Source organism: Nelumbo nucifera, chromosome 2 (genome assembly GCF_055504915.1).
Source record: "Nelumbo nucifera cultivar China Antique chromosome 2, China Antique-T2T, whole genome shotgun sequence".
In the NCBI taxonomy this organism is placed as follows: domain Eukaryota; kingdom Viridiplantae; phylum Streptophyta; class Magnoliopsida; order Proteales; family Nelumbonaceae; genus Nelumbo; species Nelumbo nucifera.
Genome location: NC_142650.1, coordinates 47,387,120 through 47,412,625, shown reverse-complemented (window position 1 = coordinate 47,412,625; position 25,506 = coordinate 47,387,120). Strand labels below are relative to the sequence as shown.

The 25,506-nt window shown below is 39.6% G+C and overlaps 2 protein-coding genes and 2 pseudogenes across 5 annotated transcripts; 2 read left to right on the top strand and 2 right to left on the bottom strand.

The window, feature by feature from the left end:
* The first annotated feature begins 147 nt into the window (after positions 1-147).
* PBCP (Protein phosphatase 2C family protein) lies at positions 148-4,680 on the top strand. Its single transcript, XM_088898551.1, has 11 exons — positions 148-410; positions 1,697-1,748; positions 1,910-1,989; positions 2,075-2,156; positions 2,270-2,340; positions 2,507-2,586; positions 2,694-2,791; positions 3,807-3,930; positions 4,021-4,103; positions 4,250-4,299; positions 4,384-4,680. Exons 1-11 carry the CDS (start codon positions 265-267, stop codon positions 4,451-4,453), a joined length of 936 nt encoding a protein of 311 aa, XP_088754677.1. The 5' UTR covers positions 148-264; the 3' UTR covers positions 4,454-4,680.
* Positions 4,681-7,782: 3,102 nt separating this feature from the next.
* LOC104602520 (uncharacterized) lies at positions 7,783-12,177 on the bottom strand. Of its 4 annotated transcripts, none has more exons than XM_010266239.3 (2): positions 10,942-12,177; positions 7,783-8,319 (listed from the first exon to the last, which is right to left on the bottom strand). In XM_010266239.3, exons 1-2 carry the CDS (start codon positions 11,716-11,718, stop codon positions 8,110-8,112), a joined length of 987 nt encoding a protein of 328 aa, XP_010264541.1. In that variant the 5' UTR covers positions 11,719-12,177; the 3' UTR covers positions 7,783-8,109. The 4 variants fall into 4 exon arrangements, with proteins under 4 accessions (XP_010264541.1, XP_088754409.1, XP_010264544.1 ...); XM_088898283.1 differs by lacking the exon at positions 7,783-8,319 and adding an exon at positions 8,440-8,768 and having other exon boundaries at positions 10,942-12,130; XM_010266242.3 differs by lacking the exon at positions 7,783-8,319 and adding an exon at positions 8,598-8,776 and having other exon boundaries at positions 10,942-12,122.
* Positions 12,178-15,731: 3,554 nt separating this feature from the next.
* On the bottom strand, positions 15,732-16,857 carry LOC148802171 (uncharacterized; annotated as a pseudogene).
* Positions 16,858-22,520: 5,663 nt separating this feature from the next.
* Positions 22,521-23,681, top strand: LOC109115041 (F-box protein AUF2-like; annotated as a pseudogene).
* The last annotated feature ends 1,825 nt before the right edge of the window (positions 23,682-25,506 follow it).

Here is a 25,506-nt window from a genome sequence, read left to right as displayed (position 1 = left end):
TGTCCAACCAAACAGTTGGAATTGGAATAATCCGATTCTAGACTTTCATTCCTGCAAACCAAACAGACCCTAGTATTTCATGCCATATGGTGCCTTTATTATTTAAAAGAGGATTAAGGAGCCAATTGTAAATATCGGTCTCTCGGGGCTGGTGGTAGCGGGAACCAACATCTCTCCGACGTGGCGCACTTTTTCAACACCCACCGAATCCTGCCCAATAGAGACGCACTCCAGAGAACGCGAGAGCGAGTGAGCTCCCCGGGAATGGCGATTCCCATTTTCCGGTCTTTGTTTTCTCATTATCAGAGGCTCTCACTTTCTTTCTCTCACAACCCTTTTAAATATGATTCACATCCAAGGGCGAGGAGATCGCTTTCTCTCTCATGCGCTCCACCAGAGGGTCCAGTTGGGTAAGTGATTCTCCGCATTTCACTTGAATTTCTAGAGCTACTGCCATTCTAATGGTCTCCTTTGGAGGCTTCTGATCTTCTGTCGAGCATTTCCATGGTTTAGTCTGGTTTTGCAGCATTATTTTCTAAATTGGGAAAATAGATTCCTACATTTGTAACGTGTGGTGCAAGAGTTGTGATTCTTGGACTGAAGTTAATGAACTAAAAGCTAACCTGAAAACTGAAAAGGGTTAACAGAACTCTGATTAGAAGGGGAATTCAAATGGCTCACTTGGATTCAAACTTACGGAGGACAAACCTGTTTAAATGTAGGAAAAATCAAGGAAATAAATAGTACAGAAAGCATCAATTATTCTTCTCAAGTAAAGCTTCCATGTTCCGGTCTTGACTGATTATAGACTATAGCTAATCTAATGCCTAATAGGTTTCCCCATATTCTGCCTACGACTTATAGTGAAGCATCGGACCCATACATCACCCACATCTGAAACAATTACTAGCTTAGCATGATCAACCGGAGCAGTTAATCCGCCTTGTTCAGCTGTCCTTGACTATCTCTGAACCTACCTCTCCAATCAACCGTTAAAGAAGGAAAGGGTCCCTTTAATCTAGTATTTGGAGAGAGAAAATTCAAAAGATTTAGATACTCTTAGATTAAAAAGGAAGTGCACAATGTAAGTATTAGTGCTGGTCTGACGGATCCTAACATTCCATTGATTGTTAAGGAACATTTAAGCGTAGTATTTTCACTTCCTTTGTTGTTTGATATAAATGAATAGCTAATCTACACAATGAATATCGATTTTCTTTCTTAAAACGTTAAACACTATAAGGTAACAAAGATAGACTGTCAGATTTCTTTTATAGCTATGTTAGAAGTTAGAACTCAACAAAAAATGAGCTGCTTTAATAGTTTATACTTCTTTATAGACTATTCCAGCTTTTCTTGGTCTTGCCAAATTGGAATCCCAGGCACACGTTAGATTCTGGTTTTCCTGTCCATGTCCATGCAAAATTGATTTTGACAGAACAGGATCTAATCAATACCAACCAAAGTGAGGTAGTGGGTCATTCTATTAATCTTTGCATATTTATGTAAGTCAATTTACCATAACCTGAATCATAAGAAATGGACATCTTGCAATATTTAATACATCTAAAATGTTCCAGCTAGATGCCGATATTGAACTATTGTAAGCAAACAGCTTCTTTTCTTTCTTATAGGCCTTGAGATTTGTCAAAAAGAAATTTAACAATCACATTGATCTATTTTCTCATGGTCATAGGTCGGAGGTGTCTTTCTGTGTTGGAACTCACCTAATTCCACACCCTAACAAGGTAGTACAAGCCTTGTAAAGCTCTAGTTTTCTCCTAACTTCTGAAAAATATCATTCTTTACCTCTATTTTTCTTTCACATATTATGTTCTAGTGTAATACTCACTTGAAAAGTACCAATTTTGTGCCAATGCACCTCACTTTTAAATCTTGCTGTCTTAAGGTTGATAGAGGAGGAGAAGATGCCTTTTTCGTGAGCAGTTACAATGGAGGAGTTCTTGCAGTTGCGGATGGTGTCTCTGCGTAAGTTATTCAAATACATTTCCTTCAATTTGAAGCACTAGATTTTTTTTCTCTCATTTTTTTTTTCTAACTGCTTGAGTGACAGATGGGCTGAGCAGAACATAGATCCTGCATTATTCCCCCAAGAGCTGATGGCTAATGCTTTGTGTTTAGTTGATGATGAGGAGGTGATGTACAATTTAGATTTTGCTCCACACTATAATACACATACACATATGTAATAAAGGGCCTTGCTGTTGTATTTTCCAACAACATTGGATAAATGTTACTTATTTGGCAGGCCAATTATGACCCTCAGATCCTGTTGGGGAAAGCACATGCTGCTACCTCTTCCATTGGTTCAGCTACTGTGTAGGTTAAGTTATTCAAATACATTTCCTCCAATTTATTATAAATATTTTTTAGCTACATATGCCTTGTTATGTGTATGCGTGCATATATACACACATAAGATGTGTTTGTGCATGTGTGTGTGTGGTCAAGACTCGTAAACATTCTCTTCCATTTGACTAAGTAGAATTGTTGCCATGCTGGAGCGTAATGGAATTCTGAAAATTGCAAATGTTGGGGATTGTGGATTAAAGGTTGTTCGGCAAGGTAGGATCATCTTACATCCTGTTCTTTCTACAGTTTGGTTTTCTTATGCTAAGTTAGTCTAACATCTCTGCAGTAAGAGTTCCTTCACTGTCCTTGTTCTTTTTCAGGCCAGATTGCTTTCTCAACATCTCCACAAGAGCATTACTTTGACTGTCCTTACCAGTTGAGCTCTGAGGCAGCTGGGCAGACATACCTAGATGCTGTGGTAAATTATATCAAGCATTAATTATATCTGTAGTGAAATATATACATACTTAAGTGGGCTTTATTTCCTTATGACATGTTAAATGTCAAGTAGTCAGAGATTTCGATACCCTAAGAATTGCAGTTATCTCATATTTCATCATATAAATACACACTTCTATCTTGTTAATGATCTAAAAACAGAAGTATTTCCTAGACAGAGCAAAAGTAACAGTAGTTCATTCTTAGATAGGGCATGTACCAAATAACAATGTGAATTTTAGATCTCTCTTTTTCACGAGCCATGTGTTGTATGTGTGCACAGTGCACATGTTTCTTTCGAATGGTGCATAGGTTAACTGCTTTTCTCTGGATGAAAATTTCTCTCCACACCAAGTAAACCTCTCAAAGTAAAGAAATTCATAATTAGTAAGTGGTGTTATATCTGATACTACCTTGTTTTGGATTGGCTAAGTCCTAAGTCTACCTCTGAGCTTATATCTGAAGCCTCTGGACCCAATGTTCTCAAGATACCTTGGAAATAAAGATGTGAAGACAAGCAGAAACAATCAGTTACCGTTATCCTTTTTATTTTAATGAATTTTTTTTACTATAAAAAAGCTTAATTCTTTGGCTTTAACATTTCATTGTTATAGTTGGATTGTGTGCCTGGTTTGAACTTTAAATTCTTTCCCTCTGAAATGGAAATTAAGGGGTAGTTGAATGAGAATGTTCTGATGGTGATGATCAAAGTGAAAGGCCAAAAAGGGATAACAAAGGATGTCCTTAGACGTTAGCTTCCCTTGCACTGTTGAAAATATCATGACAATTTCTTTTCTCTCCCCTACTCACTCCTTGTAGTACAAAAAGAGAAAACTTTCAATTTTTAACCTAGAACTGGTCCTGTGTTGACAAAAGCAAAATATTCATCACCACCTCTTCCTCTCCCAACATTTTCATCTATGCACCTATGCTTGGCAAACTGACACTGATTACCTCTTTCCTGATGGTGTACCTCCTATATCTTTTGGAAACAGGTTAGCACTGTGGAATTAATAGAGGGAGACACAATAGTTATGGGATCTGATGGACTATTTGACAATGTTTATGACCATGAAATTGTCTCAACAATCTCTAAATTCAGCAATGTTTCAGAGGCTGGTAGGTGTTTGTTTCTTTAATTTGCCTATCCACTCCAGAAGTTGCTCGTTCCCCTCTTGAGTTTCTGACTGGTTTCAACTTCAACCATAGCCAAGGCATTGGCTAACCTAGCTAGCAATCATTCGAGGGACACTGACTTTGATTCACCCTACTCATTGGAAGCCAGGAATAAGGTAAGTTATTAGAAGAAATTAATTATAACTAACAAGTATGATTACTTTTAAATAATCAATATATATGATTTTTACAAAAGAAAGTCTTTTTGGTAATAGAAAAGTCAATAATAACATTGCATACTTATCATGGCCAATGCTTGCAGGGCTTTGATGTTCCATTTTGGAAGAAAATCCTTGGGATGAAGCTGACAGGAAAGCCTCATTTTAAAACACTTACACAGTTACTGCCCATGTCTGTCTCTCAATGTCAAGGCTAACTACTCTCTCATTATGCAGGTGGAAAGCTGGATGATATCACAGTTATCGTGGGCCAGGTTGTAGCTCATGATACATTTTCATCTTCTTAGATAAATTAAGAAGTATGAATGTAATTATTGAAGGCCCTAAAGCGATTTTCAGGGAAGCTGTTTGATTATTTATTCATGATGAATCATGACACCAATGTCCAGAATGGAAAGATGCCATACTGCACAGAGCTATTGATTTTTTTAGTTGATAAATGGTGTATATATATATTAATAAAATTTAAATAGCAAAAGAAGAGCCATCCCTAGATGCAACTTAACATGGTTAATGAGCTAGAATCATATCCAAAATTTACAGATTTTCACCCAATATTATATCCCTAACTGAAGATTAGCTCCTCAAAATGATTTCGGAAATGCTCAATGAGCAACAAATGAAACTCCATTAATCATGAGTCTCTCTGGCTCAGTTTGGAAGGAGTACAAGTACAAATATGTACAGTACAATTACATACAAAGTACAAAAGTAATACAAACTACAAGGTTTTGCACTCTATATATTTGTATTCGTACTCCTTCCAAACTGAGCTCCTGTTTTCCCAAAGCATTAATCATGACTCTCTCTCTCTGTGTTTGGTTTGAAAGGGAAGGTAGTAGGGGTGAGAAAAAAAAACCGAAAAAACCGATCAAAACCAAACTAAAAAATCGGTTAACTGAACCAGTTGGTTCAGTTTTGGTTTGGTGTTTTTAAAAAACCGAAGGTACCGATTCAGTTTCGGTTAATCAATATAAAAAACCGGTGGTTAATCGAATTGACTGGTATATATGTTTTTCTATGTATTTTCTATATATTTATGTATATTATATATATTTTTTATATTTATAAATTTTTATTATAAAACTAAAAACCAAAAAACTGGTGAATCGAACTGAAGGTTAACCAAACCGGTCAACTGGTTAACCGATTGGTTTCAGTTTGGTTCTGATTACCAGTTTTCTAAAAACTGGTACTACTGATTTGGTTCAAAAAAAGGCCCACGGTTCGGTTACCCGAACCGTGAACACCCCTAGAAGGTAGCCCTTCCTTTCCTTACCTTTTCTTTCAAGCCAAACACAGTCTAAGGGGCGCATTCATGTAAAAAATCCGGCTACTTCCTCCCCATGCACCTATTGTTACGCTGTACAAAGGTCAAAAGGAAGGAGGCTTCGTAGTATTACTTATAATCGCTAGAACACTTTCATAAACTAGGAGGACGAGCATAATAGATCTCAGTGAATCGCCACGTTCTTTTGAATAACGCAATGAAAGGGTACCAAGTGTGAGGGATTCTGCTTCTGATTAACAAAGTAGGTGTTTGGCATCGGTGCTAGGAACATCGCGGTGCTGGGCATGTGGAGTATTTTTTGTTTGGAACTGGTGCTGTCACATAGACATTTTTTGAGAAAACAGCACTGGTTTTATTTGGTACCAGTGCCGGCAGAAATGTTTTCAACATTCATCTTATTATCCAACATTCAAGATGATGTCATATTGATGCCATGTCATTGTATTATTGGTAGCAATGCACCGTTTTTCCGGAACGGGATCTGCTCCTCACACTTGGGTGATCCACGTGCACATCCATCGTGTATTGGGAACATCTTACAAGTATGGGACATGTTCCCAATGCATGGTAGGATGTGCGTGTGAAGCACCCTATGTGAGGAATAGATCCGATCTCCGTTTTTCCAAAAAACATCAAATTTGACATTTCTCCATACCACACTTTCCCGGTTTCCAAGGCATAGTCTGAAGTAACATTTTTTTCTGAGAAAATGATACCAAACAAGAGGGCATTACTTCCAGCACCCTTTTCTCTTAAGTGGCACCTACAAGGCACCATTTTCTCAGAAAATGGCACCGATGCCAAACACCGTCAAAGACAACACGTTTTCCAGCACCCAACCCCTTGACATCAAATGTTTGATTGTGAGAATTTTGCCTAGCACTGCAGTCTATGTTAAAAAAAATGTTCCTTCAGATGGAAAATGAAGACAATCTTCCAGAGTTCCAGGGAAAGGAATCCTGATTTGGACTTTACAAGGATTCAAGGGAGGAGCTTAACACTTAACACAAGGACTGTCCTCTTCAAGCTTCCATATTCTTGTATCGTCCCTTCTCAGTTGTATTTTTCATCTCTTTATCCTTCGAGGTAATCATATTAGCGAATCCACCTTCTGTCATTGATGTCTCTCTCAATCTGTTATTGACGATCGCATATCCTAGTTAGCCACCACTTCATTACATTCTTTCACTATGACTGACATCTTCGCTGCTGCTACGTGAAACAGATCAGGATAGACGGTGGAGAGTGGACCATCACAGCACTAGGAGAGTCATGCCAAAACAGAACATGAGATCCTTCTCTAGGTTTATTATATGCAACATTTTCAAGCAACTCTTCCTCGATGCCTGCATGATTCCTTTCCAGACAGGGATAGGAAGTAGAAACTAGGCAAGAATCAAAATCAAGGTGGCTCAGTTGGTATGTAAATAAATTTGTCCCAGAATAGATGTGGATCCGAGTTGAGACTTTGAAGAAGAATATTTAGATTTTTGTAAAAAGAAAAATAAAAGCATTGTACTATCCATATGTCCGAGAAAAATGAATTACGGATTTACGGCCCCTGTGGCGTGTGATTCAATAGAAAAAAAAAAAGGTTAAAGCAGTCATACTTACAACCACTGATCTTCCTCCACAAGTGTTCCCTTTAAGAGCCAAATTGTCACAGCAATTTACAAAGTAAAAGCTTTGTTAATCGACTGGAGGGATCGAAGACCAATCCCACTTCTATCTTTGACCATGATGAACCAGGTGATCTTATCACCAGGACCATTCCACAAGAAATCATGCCCCATCTTCCCTAAAAGATTTGCCACTAAGGATGGAAATGTAACCTTCGAATCCTCTCCGATCCAGCTAGGAGAGAATTCTCTACTGGCCAATAACATTATGCCATCTCAATCAGTGAATTTTGGATCTTTGGTGGGTTTAAGACCCAATGCCAACCAGTGACTATCATTTAAAGCGTTTGAAAAATTATAAATTAATTAATTGAAAGCAAAACATAGACAAACAAAGATCCAACAACGCCCTCAAATTCCCCCCTTTATTTAGGCTCTATTGCCACTTAGGTATACTTAGAGCCTTTGAAAGGTAGACTTAGGGGCCACTGGTAGAAAGTTTTCAAGGTTTTTCTGGAGGACTCATCACCTATGGTGGATGGCGACTTTCATTGCCGATTAGGTCCCATTGAAAAAAAGGTCTAAAACAGACAAAGGAGACCGACTATGACACCCTTCCCATCTGACATCATGATATTGTCCCAAAGAAATTTCTGTAAGCAATAATAAAATTAAACAATTTCCCCTAAATTCTTGGAAAACAAAGTTAAAATTTTCAGATACTAACCAATTTGCATTGAACTAAATGCTACAAATGGGCAACAATTAGTAAAAATTCCATAGTGCATGACCAATTCAGACAGGTGAACTCAACCACCTTTACTGATCATTAACATTATTAAATCTGAAAGCAACCAATTTATATGGTACAAACAAATTCAATCCGATTGCTTAACTAACACCTTTTAATGGTCATTTCTAAGAGATGTATATGTGGTTTCAATCTGACATTGCCGCGGTGAAATGCATCCCTTTATCATCAGCCGGGTTGAGGTATCTGTAGTACAACACAAAAAATGCTGGTCCCTTATGTTCACTTGCTTTTGCCACTGTCACCATTGAGTTCTTGGAAGAATGCTTTTGATGCTTCGTAAGTAGACCAGCAGATTGCTGCAGCAGGAGCATGGAACAACATCCTAGGCATCCAACCTCTCATTAGTCCAGTATATCCATCCTTTCTCACTATGGTTCGTATGACACCCGCAATAGAAGCGTTGGCAAATCTATCACATCCACATACGCCCTAAGCAACCAAATATCAAAAAAGAAGCTATATAAAAAAACTACTAGAAAAACAGAGTAAAAGAATACAAACAAGAGAAATGGATGACATTGACTAGAAAAACTAGCCTATGGTTAGCACTTTTTTTATCAATAACAAGTAACTTTATTAAAATTTAAGAAACTTTAGGTACAAAAAAGGAGGTAAACTGTCTTAATTCCCCCACCAGCAAATTACAAGGGAAAACAAAACTAGAAATGAGCCCAAAACAAACAATCCCTATTCACCCCTTGCTTGACTAACCAGTCAGCAAGTGAATTAGCAGTTCTCTTCACCCAACTGTATTTCATCTCAATGTCCCTAGTCAGCCATTTAAATTTTTTCCTTTCATTGTTGTAGTTCAACACACCAATGTTGTCTTCCTTTAGCCATCTCACCACCACCTCCGAGTTGGTTGTGCTTCCACCAAACTAAGCAACTAGGCGTCAAATGGTGGCAAACAAGATTACCATTGCTAACCATTAAATACATAATGAAAAAAAGCATAACTAAAAGCTAGTGATATACCATATAAAATGCATAGATCACAATACAGAGACCACCTAAGTGGAACACTGCTTAGGGATTTACAAAAATAATATTTTGCTTGCATGTCTACACTAAACTCAAACTTAATAATGTGTTACAATGTAGTAGTTGTATAATTACCTTTTCTATCATTAAAAGAAAATAAAAATATTCAGCTTCAAGTAGCAAAATGAACAACATTATAAGACCAGATCCTCTTAAGAATATAATATATTACATTTGTATAGCTCCAAACATCTTTTCAATGGAAATTATTCATCTCATCTCCCCTTTCTTGAATTCATGGTATGAACGAGCCATGATGTCCCAGTTGGCAAAACATTATTTTTCCAGATTTTCTGCATCCTGTCCTGCAACCAGGTAGGCTTATCTAGTCATCCAAAGTAGACTAGGAATACCATAAATGTGCATCTCATGGAGCAATGATACATCATACACGATCCAGTATGATGACCCTACATAGTACAGACGAAGCATTAACTAGACATACAAGGTTCAAGTCATGGAGAACAAATGCCTTGACCAGCTTGCAATAGCTGGTAAAATATCAGTTTCCATGCCGTATAAATGGATTCAGACCCAATCTCCACTTGCTAACAACAGTCTTTTATTTTCTTTAAATGATACTCGGGCTCCAATTTCTTCCTCTCAAAAGATGCAGGAGTTTACTTCTAATGTTAACATAACTATAGGTTTTTAAATTACCTAATTTTTTTTGATAGATATAAATTACCTAAAAAATTCTCAAAGCAATCTTTTCACTCCAAAAACTTCTCCATGCCCTGCAAGTTAATCTAAGATTTTCTTACTAAAATACACACACATAAATCCTATTAATGGTGTGTCCCATGTGGTTCAACTGCCGCACCCCTGACCTGAACTTTTTCCCTGTATATATAAGAAGGTTAGTTTGTAATTTCAGTTGCAATACATTCTATTTTAGAGTCGGATCAGATGTAGTTGTATTTTTGTCACTTCTTTAGTGGAAATTTTGCTATTTGAGATTCTATCAGCAACAACTAGGATTTCAAGTATTCGAAAAGTCTTTTTTTTTTTGTTTCTTTGAAAAGTTACTAAACCATTGCTGGTGCATAAGCACCAACCAAAGGTAGTTTAGAAGTTAGTACATCACTAGTCACTACAAAGGTGTAAAACAATATAAAAAGTAACAAAAAAAGGAAACATATAGAAGGGCACATCTTGGGCTGCTTTTAGGAGCAACCAAGCAACATGAGGCACATGCCTTACAATGCGTCCTAATGTGCACCTAGACACTCCTTTTGAAACACTGTTCGACATCTTAATTTTTGAAAGAACAATCACCAATATAGTTTTAAAGCCTTCTTTTTAACAATAATAACAGTAATTATAACATATACGTTATGACAAATTATTAGTAAATGATTTAATAAAAATCTACATAACATACCATATATTATTTACTAATTCCAATTAACAAGTATTATAAGGCATGTTAAAAATTATTCCAGTGATGATTTCTTGTTCTTATATATAGTAAGCTTATACATAAACAATCTATGAACAAAAATTAATTACTTATTGTTATGTACATTAACAGTTTTTAATCAATAGTTCTTCTGTTTTTCCTATGTCTATTGGCAAAGAAAACTGAAGCAATGGATGAATTAGTGTAAAGAAGAGGGAAATGTAAACATGGATATAACACTATAATAGCCTAAGTCAGACTACATATCATATAGTATCCAGTCCAAGCAGGAATAATTAATCAAGTGCCTACATGAGAGTACAAAACCTGAAGTGGAAATGTGGAATTTATGCCAGAGATATTGCAACTTCCTGTAAATTTAATAAATGTAGAAAAGCATTACATGCAAACCAGAAAGTAACAAGATGGAGTTGCTTGGTCATTAAGAGTAGAAAATGTTAAGCCCCAAATCCCAAAACACTTCCATATTGCAATAAATTCGACCGCATTCTGAATTCTGATTAACAGAGGCGTATGTGCAGAACCATAAGCCCAACAAAGTGCAAAACGAAAGCGCTAAACAACATATTCTAAGTTTTTCGTTTTACCTGGCACTGCAATTGGGTCTTAACAACATCCAGCGGCGTTGTTATAGCAGCAGCCAAAGCCCCTGCAGCGGCCCCAGCCGTGGCATGGACTACCAACCGCTCATCACTCGCACTCTCCGGTGATATCTCCATCAACCCCCTCTTCACGGCCTCGTATGTTGCGAAGTGAACAGCCGTATACGGGGCATTCATCAAGATAGTAGTCCGATAAGAGGCGTAAAAAGCTCCAAATCCCTCTTCCGTCAATACCCTCTTAACGCAGTCCATCACACCTTTGTAAGGACTACTCCGCAATTGTAATCTCTGCTTCACCATATCCATGGGCGTTAATACAGCATCACTAGCAATAGTGGCAAAAACTCCCGAAACGGCGTGGGCAGCCGAATTGTTCGGATTCCCACCTGAGAAAAACTCCTTGCAAACCTCGTAGATAGAAAAATAGACTGCGTGGGCGGGAGCGGCACCGAGAGCCATGGCTCCAATCCCACGGTAGAGACCTATGGCGCCCTCATGTTGCAAAACTGATCTAAGGGCTTGCCGGAGGCTGACGGACCGAGCAGGGCAGGAGCCGAGAGCCTGCATACGGGTTTTGAGGGTATCGACAGGGAACATCGCCATGTGTTCGACGCAACCAGCGATGGAGCCTGCGATCATGAACTGCCAGAATTCAAGGCCGTCGTGGGAAGCAACAGTTACCTCAGGGTGGAAATCGGGGGGTTGAGGGACCGTGCGAAAGTCGGAATTTTGATGGAATTTGGGAGAGGCGTCCGTGGCCATGTGGAGAAAAGATTTGGAGGGTGCAGAAAGAGAGAGATTGAAGTAGGGCTGGTGTTTGAAAGGGAGTTGGAAGAATTAGGGTTTGGATATCGCTTTTGGATTTGGTTGATTCGGGTTCTCGCCATACACAAATATATTTTCTGGAAGAGGAGATAGAATGGAGGGAATAGGTTGAGTCACATCTGAAAAAGGAGAGATTATGCAGAGAAGAACGATGTAGCTTTGGTTGCTCTTTTGCGCCTAGACAGATATATAGAGTGCTGAGAGAAGAAGAAGAACAGGAAAAAGAACCGCCTTGCAGATTAGGGTTTGAGAAAACAGAAAAGAACAGAGTCAGTTCATTCAGAATGGGGTAGTTCTTACTTCTACCAAGATCCTTCCAAGTTCCTTTCCCCCAGGCCATATAAATTCTTTTTTTTTTTTTTTCATGTGCGAAAATTAATTAAAAAAGAAATTCTTGTTCGGTAATTCCAATTTCCAACTCCAACTTAATTGGAGAAAGCACGGGCCCACGGGCCGCACCCGCACGGCGATGTTTGGTTACGGTTGCAACTTGCAAATCGATTTTCGATTCCGATTAACTCAACGTTTCCGGTTTCCCATTTCCAACGGACGAGCAACGACGAAATGGGACACACAACGGGGGTAGCCGTCCCTGAGGAGAGAAGCTTATCAAACCCAAACGCAACATAGAGATTAGAGAAGGAAGCCAGGATGTATGTAATGGGGCTACACAACGGGGGTAGGCCATCCCCAAACCCATAAAGTTCTAGCCCATCCTGTTTGGGTTATTTGAATGCCATAACTTTTAGATTTTATTTAAAATTTGTAAAGATTGGCATTATATCAAAACATTCTGATTTAATTTCTATGGCGTGAACCCGATGCAAATATCCTGAAGATAAAAGATGCTGTATGCTAATAAGAATTTTCTTTTCTTAGTAATGTCCTGTGTGAAGGAATATCTTATACGTGGTTTGGAATATCTCCCTGAGGAGAGAAACTTATCAAACGATGACTTGAAATTGCTTCTATCCAATAAGAAAATGGCATTCCCTCTTTAATCTATCCATTTCAGCTCGTTTATTTTTATTATTAAGTCTCAATTTGAAAAAAGTATAAATATAAATATATACATTATTATAAGTACATACAAAATACAAAATACAAGATTTTACACTCTACATTTTCTAATTTGTAATCTTTTCAAACTGAATTAAAACAAGAAAACAATAAATTAAGTAATTTGGTAAGGCCTCTTACTAGTTACAGGAGAGCAAAAAAAAAAGTAGGAGAGAACATGTCCACAGCATTCTCGTACACTCAGTCTCTCTTATCCTTTAAAAGCACAGGGGGGAAGCCATTAAAACAGGGTACTCACTATATATCAGTCTCATTGCTTTTACCATTCTTGCATAGAACCAAATTAATGCATTCTTGGCCAATTGACAACGTTTGCATCCTTTCGAAATGAATCTATAAATCCAAGGGCCCCCCACTCTGGAATATCCGTGGATGAGACAAATGAAGTTTTGTCTTTTCTCTTAGTCTTTCCTCCATTAATTTCCAACATTGGAACCTTGGCTAAATTTATTATGATTATTATTGTTCATCAATCGTCCAAACTTGTTTGTTAGATATCAAATAAAAATAAAAATTTTAAATTGAAGAGTTAGGGTTTTTTTATTATGATTGATTATTGCCCATTACTTCCATGGGTTTTGCTCCACCGTGCTAAACGGCTGTAAGTTAATTTCAGGCATTAATTCTATGTGTTTATTATTCTAGCTAAAGTTGGATGCATCAGTAAATAATGTATTAATATGAAGTTAGGTTTGTTAAAGAATAAAAACCTATTCAGGCAATTCATCTAATAATTTAAGATTTTAGGTTAAACAGTTTTTTTGAAATAATATGAAAATTTATTTGATCATAATGTTAGATCATTACCTCTATCATAATTAATTAAATTTTAGCATAAGGGAAATTGTCAAAAACTCACCATGAGTTTTCAGCATTTCTCTTAAACTAATCACAACTTTTCAAAATGTCTAAAACTCACCATGTCATTAACTTGACATTAAAAAGACTAACGGCTGTTAATATATTACCATTTTAACTTTCATAGAAAATATAAAATATATACATATATTTTAATATTTAGACATAAAAAAGGAAAAAGTTCAAAAAATATTTTCAAATATAAAATATATAAAAAACACAGAAATTACAAAAAAAATATAGAAAATGCACACAAAATAAAAAATTATTTTCAAATTATAGAAATTGAAAAATAAAATCAGAAAATAAAATTTGCAGAAAAAACACCAAAAAATTATAGAAAACACACAGAAATTGAAAATAAATAACAAAAAATACAGGAAATTTTATAGATGGTAGAAAATAGAAAAATGTAAAAAAACAGAAATTATAAAAAATAGTAGAAATTATAACAAAACACTAAAATGTAAAAAAAAATGAAAATTGGAAAATGAAAAAGACCATTTTTCCTCTAACTCACCATTCAAGGGTGATTTGGTCATAAAAATTGTTATTTATGCTGACATGGACACCTCCGTTAAGAAACATTAACAGTGCACTAATGGAAAATGAGTTTTGAAAAATAAAAAGTTACTAACATGGTGAGTTTTAGACGTTTTAAAAAGTTGTGATGAGTTTAAGAGAAATGGTGAAAACTCATGGTGAGTTTTTGACAATTTCCCTTAGCATAAGGTATGGATCCATACTTCTAACGGATCTTCACAATGAATTAAAGGACCTCACCTTAAAAGCTTAATAAAAAAAAAGTCAAAGAAATAATGAGAAAGCCTCTCAACTACATATAAATAGTAGAAACTAGCTATATTGTAAATGCAAACAGCAAATGAAATTGAAGGTGTGTTTCTTTTATAATGCTGTTAGGTTTCCTTAATTGATGATCATAATCATGCATGGCCAGGAGCCAACTAGCAGAACAAAACTTAAAAGTAGTTGGTTTGAGACTCTTAGGATTGTGGCTGGACAGGACAGATGTAGAGGTGTAAAGTGGGCCGGCATGGCACGGCCCGTGGGCGGCCCATGCAAAGTGCGGGTCATGCCGTGCTGGCCCATGGGCTATCACGGGCCGTGTCGCCCTCCCCGATGAAAAATTTGGGGGTTGGCCCGGCACGGTCTACGGCCCAGGCCCGTGCAGGCCTATGCCGTGCCACAGGTCGGGCTGGCCCGTAGGCCAAGCCTTGGGCCAAGTCGGGCCCAAGCTATTTATTTAAAAAAATGACAAAAAACTTTAAAATTTTAATTTTATATGAATTTTGTGTATAAAATAGCTTATATATACAATAATTAAATAAATTAGTGTAATAAAATTAAAAAATATTTATTTTATTAATATATTATATACTATATATTATTATATAATTATAATTTATATAAAATATATATAAATATATATATAATATATAAATAATATATATGGGCCGGGCTACGGGTTGCCAGGCTACGGGTTGGGCCGTGCCAACCCGTGGACCTAAAACCCCCGGCCCAGCACAGCCCGCAGACCGTCATGCCAAGCCAGTCCAAGTTTGTGTCGGGTCGCGGGCGGCACAACCCGATTTACACCTCTAGACAGATGGAGGTTCCACCGGAGAAGGTTGACACAGCCCCACTAAAATAAGAAATGATACTCATAAAATGGTTTATGAATCAATACATATCTGCAATGTAGAACCTACTATCAATCAAAAGAACCTCATCAAATAAGGTGTTCTATTGTAGATGCTTATCTCATTTCTTTTTTAAATTATCTCATTTGCTTTGGGAACACGCCAAAAAGACCCTCTATACTTTGTTTTGCGACAAAGACCCCGTGTACTATGACCGTGAGACAAAGACCCCGTGTACTATGGGTTCAATCCCAAAAAAAGCCATTGTAATATTTTTTAATCCCCATACTACGTAATAACTATTCATATGAGAAAACACTATTCATCATCCCCGTGATTCCTTCACATTTTCTCTCTCTCCCCCCGATCTCTCTTCTTTCCCTTCCCTTTAACAGCGTTGGGATTGAACCCATTTTCACGAGTTTGGTGTGGTTGCTCTGAACAATTGAGAGGTGATATAAAGATAGCGTTGAGTCGTGCTGAACCCGCTCGCACTCGGACCGGAGTAGATGCAGAAGCGGCGGCAACACCTCTAACACCCCTATCGCCATTTTGTTGTCATCATCAAGCGCCAGGCTGAAGAGGGCACTGGCCAGTGATGTACAGAGGGGGTAAAGTAGTTAGTTGGGTTCATGCATGTACTAGGGTTGTGGTGCCAAAATCTCAGTGTCGAATGTTAATCTGTTGTCGACCCATTTGTTAGCTCTGGATTTTAGCTTCAGTATCGCTTCTCTATTGAAATGAAAGATCCTCTCACTTAGAGGGGCATCGGTAGAGAACATCACCTGGGGACTGCCCTCAGGGAATCGAAGCACCGCAAAATAACTGTTGACAAAATTGCAGTGAAAATCCGGTGGCCTCGTGAGTTTGTTGACACCCCTGCATACCTCGGAAAAGGCATGGAAGAAGCTCTTGAAGGACGTACTGTCAGCCACCACGTGGTTGGCGGTGCACCAGATGAAGATTCCATCAGCGAGCTCAATCACATGGAGGGTGGCTATGGGCTTGAAATGGCCGTTGTAGATGATGGTGCGGTCAAAGGCAAAGAACTCCTTAACGGAGTCTAGCACATGGATGGGAGAGAGAATGTCACGAATGGGGAGGTGAGCAGCATTGGCATGGAGAAAATCGATGCCAGCATCATTGCAGACAATGTAAACGTAACCGTCATCGTTAGTTGTGAGACGGCCAGCGAGGGCAAGAAAATATATCAGTTTTGGAAAGGCCGCGTTTAAGAAGAGAGAGAAGAGAATCGATGGGAAGAGGAGGATGAGTGTAAAAAAGGCCCTTCTATATATAATGGTAGGGGAGCATAGGGAGATTAGAGACGGAAAGGTTGAGTAATCCAAGCGAGGATTCCTGTTCTAGGAACACAGTGCATTTGGAGATGATCGTAATAGAAGATGAGGAAATCATTTTGTTCTTCTCTCAATGTCTCACCCACACACACACTCTCTCTCACTGCTTTCTACCTTTAGCTCAGAAGCCCTGAGAGCACTAGGGAACGATAAGGGAGGGGTGGGGGTATATAAAAGGGAGGATGAACACACTTGGGTTCATGCACTTTGTACAGCCTGGCGCATGGGTTCATGCACTTTCACCGACCCCATAGTATTTTACCCCCCCCCCCCCCCCTTGTACATCATCGGCTGGTGCCCTCTTCAGCCTGGCGCTTGACGATGACAACAAAATGGTGATATGGGTGTTAGGGGTGTTGTCGCTGCTTCTGCACCTGCTCTAGTCCAACAGCAAGTGGGCTCGACACGACTCGGTGCTAGCTTTATATCACCTCTCACTCGTTCAAAGCAATCGCACCATAGTCGTGAAAATGGGTTCAATCCCGACATTGTTAAGGGGAAGGGGAAGAAGAGAGATTGGGGGGAAAGAGAGAGGGAGAGAGAGAGAGAGAAATGTGAAGGAATCATGTGGAAGATGAACAGTGTTTTTCTCGTCTAAATAATTATTACAAGGGTAGTATGGGGATTAAAAAATATTGCAACGGCCTTTTTGGACGAAAGGCTAACGAAAGGGGGTCTTTGTCTTATGGTCATAGTATAAGGGGGTCTTTGTCGCAAAACAAAGTACTGGGGTTCTTTGTCATAGACCCCATAGTACAGGGGGGTCTTTGTAATTTACCCTATTATTTTTTAGGGTAAAATATAAAAACCTCCCTTAAAGCTTCTAACAATAATAAAAACTTCTCCTTTACTTTTACTTTAATAAAAACCTTCTTTAAATTTTTAAAGAATTGAACAAAAATATCTCTTCTGTCACTGACCCAAATGGAAAATGTTTGATCGATGAATTAAAAATTTTCAAATATCCATTTTACCCTTTTATTTAGGAAGAGCAAGGTTCAAAGTATCAACATGTATCAGCCCGTATCGACCGATACGTATCGTTCTGGGACCCCTCCGATATGCCCCTACAATGGATGTATTGGGGGTCTGACCGGTTTAGGGGGTGGAGGAGACCTAAACCGGCCCCCTAAACTGGTTGTAAAAAAATAAAAGAAGCATAAAAATGCAGTATTGATTCGCCCGATACGCCATATGCCCCTAATGGCGTACCGGGCGTATCGATATTTTGAACCTTGCTCATATAAAGGTAGAACTCCTGGCTCTAATCCAGAAACCTCTAGCCAAAGAGCTGAAGAAGACTGACGAGAACAAAAGAAAACCCTAAACTAGATATTTTGAACCTTTTTGTTTCTGATCTAAAGCATTTCTTTTTTCTTTCTCCATATCTTTCATTACTCACTTTTGTTTCAATGTCATTTCTAAGTTGTTTTGAGTTTTTGTTGTTTTTAATTTTTTTGCAACAAGTTATTATAGTAGTGTTAAAAGTCCACATGCATTGTGAAGTTTGCACGTAGGAAATCAGGAAACGTATTCAAAGAATGTGTCACGGATCTCTTTTCGTTGCCAAGAAGACAGGCTAGGGTTACCCCGAGCTATGGTGACGACACCGCTTGAAGGGAAGACTCTAGAGGAAGAAAAAAAAATAGAGACAAATGTAGGTAATGATAGCTTGATTTCTTATTCCATTTGGCCCCCTTTATAACAGAGAATGAGTTCATACAAGCCTTGCCACGTCAGCATTCGAAACAACCTCGTAACAACCAAATGATGGTAATCACAACAGATAGGATTGCCTTCTAACGACCTGTAACAGAAAATATTTTGCTTCAGAGGGGCACACGTAGGGAACATGACACTCCCCCTCCTTGATCATCGACTCGTCCTTGAGTCGGACATCTAGGAAGCGCTAACGGAGGTGGTCATAGAGCTCCCAAGTAGCCTCCACCTACGGCAAACCTTCCCAATGGACTAGCACTTCCATGGCAGCCTGGTTACCTCATCGAACCATCCTTCTATCCAGTATTTTCTTCGGGTAAGGAAGAAGAGACCCGTCGGGCGCTGTGGGCGGTTGGGTCATCTGGATCCGGGTCGGGTCCCTGACAGCCTGTTTTAACCATGAGACATGCACGACTGAGTGGATCGTACAGTTATCGGGCAAGGCAAATTTGTATGTAACCTCCCCAATTCGGGCCAGGATTTGGAACGGTCTGTAGTAGCATGTAGCAAGTTTTTGGGAGAGCCGAACAGCCACCGACATCTGTCTATACAGTTGCAGCTGGAGTTACACCCAATCTCCTACCTGGAAGCTTCTTTCGGACCTCTTTCAATCTACATATCATTTCATCCTATTTTGTGCTCGGCTGAGATTCTCCTTGAGAATACGAAGAGCATGGTCCCTCTGTTTTTAGCTCTTCTTCCACCGCCTGGACACGGGTAGTGCCAGGCACGTAGGTGAGAAGGGTCAACGGTGGCTGTCCATACACTGCTTCATAGGGGGTGGTGTTGGTGGAGGAATGGTGTGAAGTGTTGTAGCACCATTCCACCAAAGGCAACCAACGGGCCCAGTGTTGAGGCCGCTCATCCACAAAACACCTAAGGTAAGTCTCGATCATTTTGTTGACAATTTCAGTCTGGCCATCCGTCTGTGGATAGTAAGAGTAACTCATACTGACTTTAGTTCCTTGCAACCGGAACAATTCTTGCCAAAAGAGCCCTGTGAACACCGGGTCCCTATCACTAGATTATGGCCGGTATCCCATGGAGTTTAAAAACTTCAGAGAGAAAAATTCGGGCCACCTCTTGTGCAGTGAGGCCAAATGGTGAGAGGGCATTAGTGAGGCCAAACGGCATCACTAAGAACTCATAATGTCCTTGATGAGTCCTAAAAGCTGTTTTGTGTATGTCTTCTTCTCTGACCCGCACTTGGTGGTAGCCGGACCTAAGGTCTAGTTTCAAGAAGATGGTGGCTCCATATAATTCATCTAACAGATCATCTATGATAGGCATGGGGTATTTATCCTTGACCGTAAGGTCATTGATTTCTCTGTAGTCTATACATAACTTCCAACCCCCATCCTTCTTCTTGATTAATAGAACAGGGGAAGCAAACGGGTTGTGACTGGGTCAGATCATACCTTTGGTTAGAAGTTCCTGGATAACCTTCTCAATGTCTCCCTTCATGAAGTGTGGATGCCGATAAGGCTTCTGACAGACAGGGTTGGGCTCCTTTGATTAGCAGGATAGCATGGTTGATTGGGCGGTGTGGGGGTAACCCAGTCAGCTCTTTAAATACATCAACATACTCTTCCAACAGTTGTACCAGGGAGGGTTGTTCACAGATTGGAACTGGGTCTGCCTTCCTCGGGTTGAGCTGCACAAGGTACACTGAGCAAGCTCTATTCAGTTCCCTCCGAACTCTCTTCTCATCCACCACCTCCGGTTCTTTCTTTTGTAACTCACGCAGCACTCTCAGTTCGCCTTTGTCAAGGAAGCTCATTGTCAACTTAGAGAAGTTCCAAGTGACATCCCCCAATGTCTGCAACCACTGAGCCCCCAATATGGCATCAAACTTGGGGAGGTCAAGTACGTAAAAATTGGCCTGTAGCAAGACGCCTTGAGACTTAATATTGATTCCCTCACACTTACCTCTCCCAGTGAGCTTTTCTCCACTGGCAACAGTCACAGAAAATAGGGTGTCCTCCAATACTGGGGCCTGAACCTTGTGTGCCACTCTGGAATCTAGAAAATTGTGAGATGAACCGCTATCCACGAGCACAATGACTGGGTAGGAATTGATTGTCCCTTGGATCTGCATAGTCTGGGGACTGTCTATACTGTTGATGGCATACAGAGAAATCTCTGCCTCTGTCTCCAGTCCTTCTTCATCGTCCTCTCCTTTAGCGTCCTCCGGGTCAACCACGATCCAAAACAACTTCTGTTGTTTACAGCGATGCCCTGGCACATACCTTTCATCACAATTGAAACACAACCCCTTTTCCCTTTGTTCCTTGGCTTCGACAGGGCTTAGTCTCTGAATTTCCGGTGGAATGGGCTTCTTTCCCTTAGTGAGAGACCTTGGTGTTGAAGTTCTAAGGGGTGGTCGGCTCTGGGGTAACTCCGCCTGCACCGCTTTCCTGCGTGTGTTCCATTCTTCCTCCTCCAGTAAGGCCAGCCGGAAAGCCTTGCTTAGGGTCTTGGGTTCCAGCTTCTCCACTCCAGCTCGTATCTCTGTTTTCAGCCCCGACACGAAGCATCCCACCAAGTAATCTTCGGTTAGCCCCTTTACTCGACTAGACAACCTTTGAAATTCCTCCATGTAGTCTTGAACTGCTGTTGTTTGATTTAACTTAGATAGCCTCCCACCATAGTTACTCCCCTGTAGGCCAATAAAACGAGCTTCCATGGCCGCCACCAGCTGTGTCCAGGAAAGATTTGGCTGGTACTCCTTGAACTAGCTATACCATTCTACCACCTTGCCTTCAAACCCCAAGCTCGCCACTATCACCCACCTTTCCTCCGGAATCTCCTGAATCTCCAGGTACTGCCCCACCAGTAGTAGCCAGCCTTCTAAGCCGGTTCCACTGAATTTTGGCAAGTTCACCTTCCAAAACTTCTAGTGTCCCCCCACTCCACTTCCGGTCTAAGATGATCCTTCTCCTTGTCTCCCTAGCTGTGCACCCATCCCACGAGCGTTAGAGTCCTCAGGGGAATCAGCACGAAAGCCCGAGCGATTCAGTCGTTCGGTGATCTCCGCCAGTTGCTTGAGAATGGCCTCCTGGGTGCGTTGCATGATCTCCTGCATCCTCTCTAGCCTGCTGAAACGTTCATCCACGTCGGCCATCTGATCGTCCCGAGCTACTACTAGCTCTAGTACTAAGATGTCTCGGATCTCTTCTCGTTGCCGAGACGACAGTATAGAGTTACCCCGAGCTATGGTGACGACACCACTCGAAGGGAAGACTAGAGGAAGAAAAAAAAAAAAAACAGAGACAGATGTAGGTAATAATAGCTTGCTTTCTTATAGCATTTGAAACAACCTCATAACAACCAAATGATGGTAATCACAACAGACAAGATTGCCTTCTAATGACCTGTAACAGAAAATATTTTGCTTCAGAGGGGCACACGTAGGGAACGTGACAGAATGAAGGGTAGGCTACTGCGATGGACTAGACCTTCTCCAGCCTTTATTTCGCTTCTGCATTCCAGTTCTTTTATTCATAGTTCCCTGTGTTCTATTCTAATGAGAACCAAGCATCCAACGGTTTTCACCTTGTTTAATTATTTTTCCTCGTCACTTTAAAATACTCCCTTTCTTTAAGGTTATGTTTGGTTTGAAGGAAAAAGTAGGGAAAGGAAAGGAAGGGAAATCTTTACAAATCTTGTATTGGTTTTTCTGTCTTTCCCTTTCTTTCCCTACCTTTTTCCTTCAAACCAAACAAAGCTTAAAGGTCCCAAAATTCTCCAAGTTTCAACTATTATTTTTTATAAAGAAATTCTTTTGAATGTTCAACACCTTTCTGGCCTTTGTTATAATTTGGGATTATAGCTGATAAACAACTTTTGAGTCTTATTAAGTTATTATCAATAAAAATAATCTTTTTAACATAATTTCTAGAATAGAGTAATTTAAAAAAAATATTAAAAAAGGGTAGAAACACTATTATCTCCTTCTGCTTTCAGACCACCAAACAAATCTCTCCACCTAGGATTTCTATCTCTCTTTCCTCCTCCTCCTCCTCTTCGTCTTCTCTGCATCTGAGTTTGGAGAACAGCTGCTATGAATTCTTCTTCTGAAACGGTTAGAAGAACAGTCCATTCTCAAACCAGCGTTGCAAGCTCTGAAATCACGTTCCGCTTATCTCAGTTGTAAAGTTTACGTCCCACCATCTTTCCTGTTTTTAAAATTATAAGACTAACAACTAATCCCACTCCACCACACAAACTAATCCGCTCAATTTCAGCTCTATCATCTTCTGACCTCAGAAACCGACATCAATCTCCCCACCGCTCAATTTCCTGTTCAAAAGAGTGATTGTTCTTGTGAAACACCCAGAGTAGCTAACAATAGTATCGCAAGAATTTTAAGGAGGATTGGAGAAGAGGATGCCGTAACTCTCTAATTGCCTTCTTTCCCTCACTCAAGCCTTTTTCTCTTTATTTTGGCAATTGTACATGGTGCTAGGATAGCCAAATTTATAGGCAAAAAAAGTATCATTTGAAAGAATATTCCACAAAGTTGTAGGCTTGTAGCAGTATGCAAAGTATTCCACAAACAACACTGTTCATCTTCTCATCTTCAACTCCCTCGTACCGCAGGCCGACAACCTAGTGGTGAAGGTTGATCGCGTCATCTCCAACGAAACTGGTGAGTGGAGCTTCCTACTACACCTCCTCAGGTCTATACTCCAATCCTTGCAAGACTTGATATCCCTGATACGACTTCCAATCCAGCCCAAAACAGAAACTCTCCCACTGAAAACCTTCGCGGATTCGAGAGTATCAGACGGCTTGAGATCGAACTTCCCGCTGGGGATCTCCGTTTAGAGAAGGATGCGGTTGTGAGATGGAGGGCGGAGTTCGGGAAAACATTGAAGAGCTGCGTAATTTTTGCGGTCCGGACCATCGGAAAAGCGACTGACGATGAGGGAGGCAATGGAGGAGACGGGGATGACATGGACTTCAACAGTGAAGACGGAGAGGGAAGACTGAAGTTGAGAGTAGTGTCGCTCTGATTGCGGCTTCGGCGAGGCATTATTTGTTGAGAGATGTGATCAGAGAGCACAAAGAGATGGGAAGCTTGGTATTGAAGGACAGAGAAGAGGAGGGGACGATGGTGATGGATAAGAAAGAGCTGAGGGAGTTCAGAAAGAGAAAGAGACCGGTGGGGAGATTTTTTCGATGGTCTGAAGGAGAAAGGAGTATTTCTAACTTATTTTGATATATTTTTTTTAAAAACTATCCTATTCTAAAATTTATATTAAAAAGTATTTCTATTGATAATAAGATCAAAAAGTTGTCTTTAACAATCATAATCCTTTATAATTTTTGAAGTTATTCTTTTCGGTTAAAGAAAAGGGTTATAGCAAAGAAGGGTAATTTTTGGGGTTTAATATCAATAAAAGTAATATATTTAAAAAAATTTCAAAAGTAGGTTAACTTTTTAAAAATAATATTAATAAAGGGCAAAAATATTGTTCATCTTCTTCTTCTTGCCATTTGTTCACTAGAGCTGTCGCCCGCCACTATCCACTATCGCCCGTTGCTGCCTCCTTTTCCGGCAACGTTGTCGGAGGTGTCCGAAGGCAGAGGTGGCAACGACGGCATTGATGATCATTCCTCTGCCCGCCGCCGCCGCCACCTCTGTCTCCACCCATCTCTAACAACGTTGCTGGAGGTGGAGGCGGAGGTGGGCGGCATTGGACAGAGAAACCACCAGCGCCACCGCCGACACCTTTGCCTCTGGTCACCTCCGACAACGTTGCCGGAGGCAGCGGCAGATGGCGACTCTAGTGAATAAATGGCAAGAAGAAGATGAACACTGTTTTTGCTCTTTATTGATATTATCTTTAAAAAGTTAACCTATTTTTTAATTTTTTTTTAAATATATTATTTTTATTGATATTAAACTCCAAAAATTACCCTTATATACGAAACCACTTTTTTTCACCCCTAGCTTGAAAAGAAAAATAAATTCACTAGATCCTCGCAATCCTAAAAAATAAATGTAGAATTAATTGACAGTGATAATTCTAATAAATTTCGTTTGAATGGCCTAAACTTTCCAATAAAAAGGAACAAAATAAAAAATTTTACAGTACAGGTGTCCAAATTTTCATGAGTACATGATGCCGAATCGGATCTAAAGAACTCTCACAAGCGACGGTGAAAGGCGTGTTCGATTTGGAGTAGGTGTACAAGAGAACAAGGAAACATGGAGCGATCATGAAGCAAGAGCCGGAGAAGGAGGAGAAGAGCAAGGAAGAGAAAGAAGAAAAGAAAGAGGTTGAAAGAGAAAGGAGGGGAAGGAGGAACACGGGAGAAGGGGAGAAGAAAGAAGAAGGTGAAAAAGCGAACCGGGGTAAGGGTGTCAATGGACCGGCTTTGGATTGAACCCTGTCCAGTCCAAAATCAATTTGGACGGATTGGACCGACCAACAAAATATATTGGATTGGACCAATCTGATCCAAAATATTTATTACATTGGATTGGACCCGGTCAGTTGGTAAAACATTTATATTAGATTGAGTGGGATTAAGCCAATATCTGATCCATTGATATAAGATAAGAATATATGTATTAATGGACTGTGTTTGGGTTGAAACTAATCTAAATCAAAATAAATTTGAATAGATTAAGTAGTCTAGACATTAAATTGGATCGGTCCAAATTAGTCCAAAACATTCATTAGATTGGATTGGACCTGATCCATTTATAATAGGCTCACATTGAACTGAACCGGATTGGACAAAATCCAGTCCAATTGACACCCCTAAACCGGGGACAGAAGAGGAAACGAAAGTGATTAAACTAACGTTTATATGTAAACTAATTTATAAAAGAGTAAAATGGGTATTTGAAAATTTTGATTAATCGGTCTAATGTTTTTCAATTCTGCGCGTGAGAAATTTAAAAACTTAAAGGGAGATTTTTGTTAAAGCAAAACTAAAGAGAGGTTTTATGATTGTCAGAAACTTGAGGGAAGCTTTTATATTTTACCCTATTTTTTAAGTTGTGAAGTGTTCTATAAATGGTTGAATTTAAA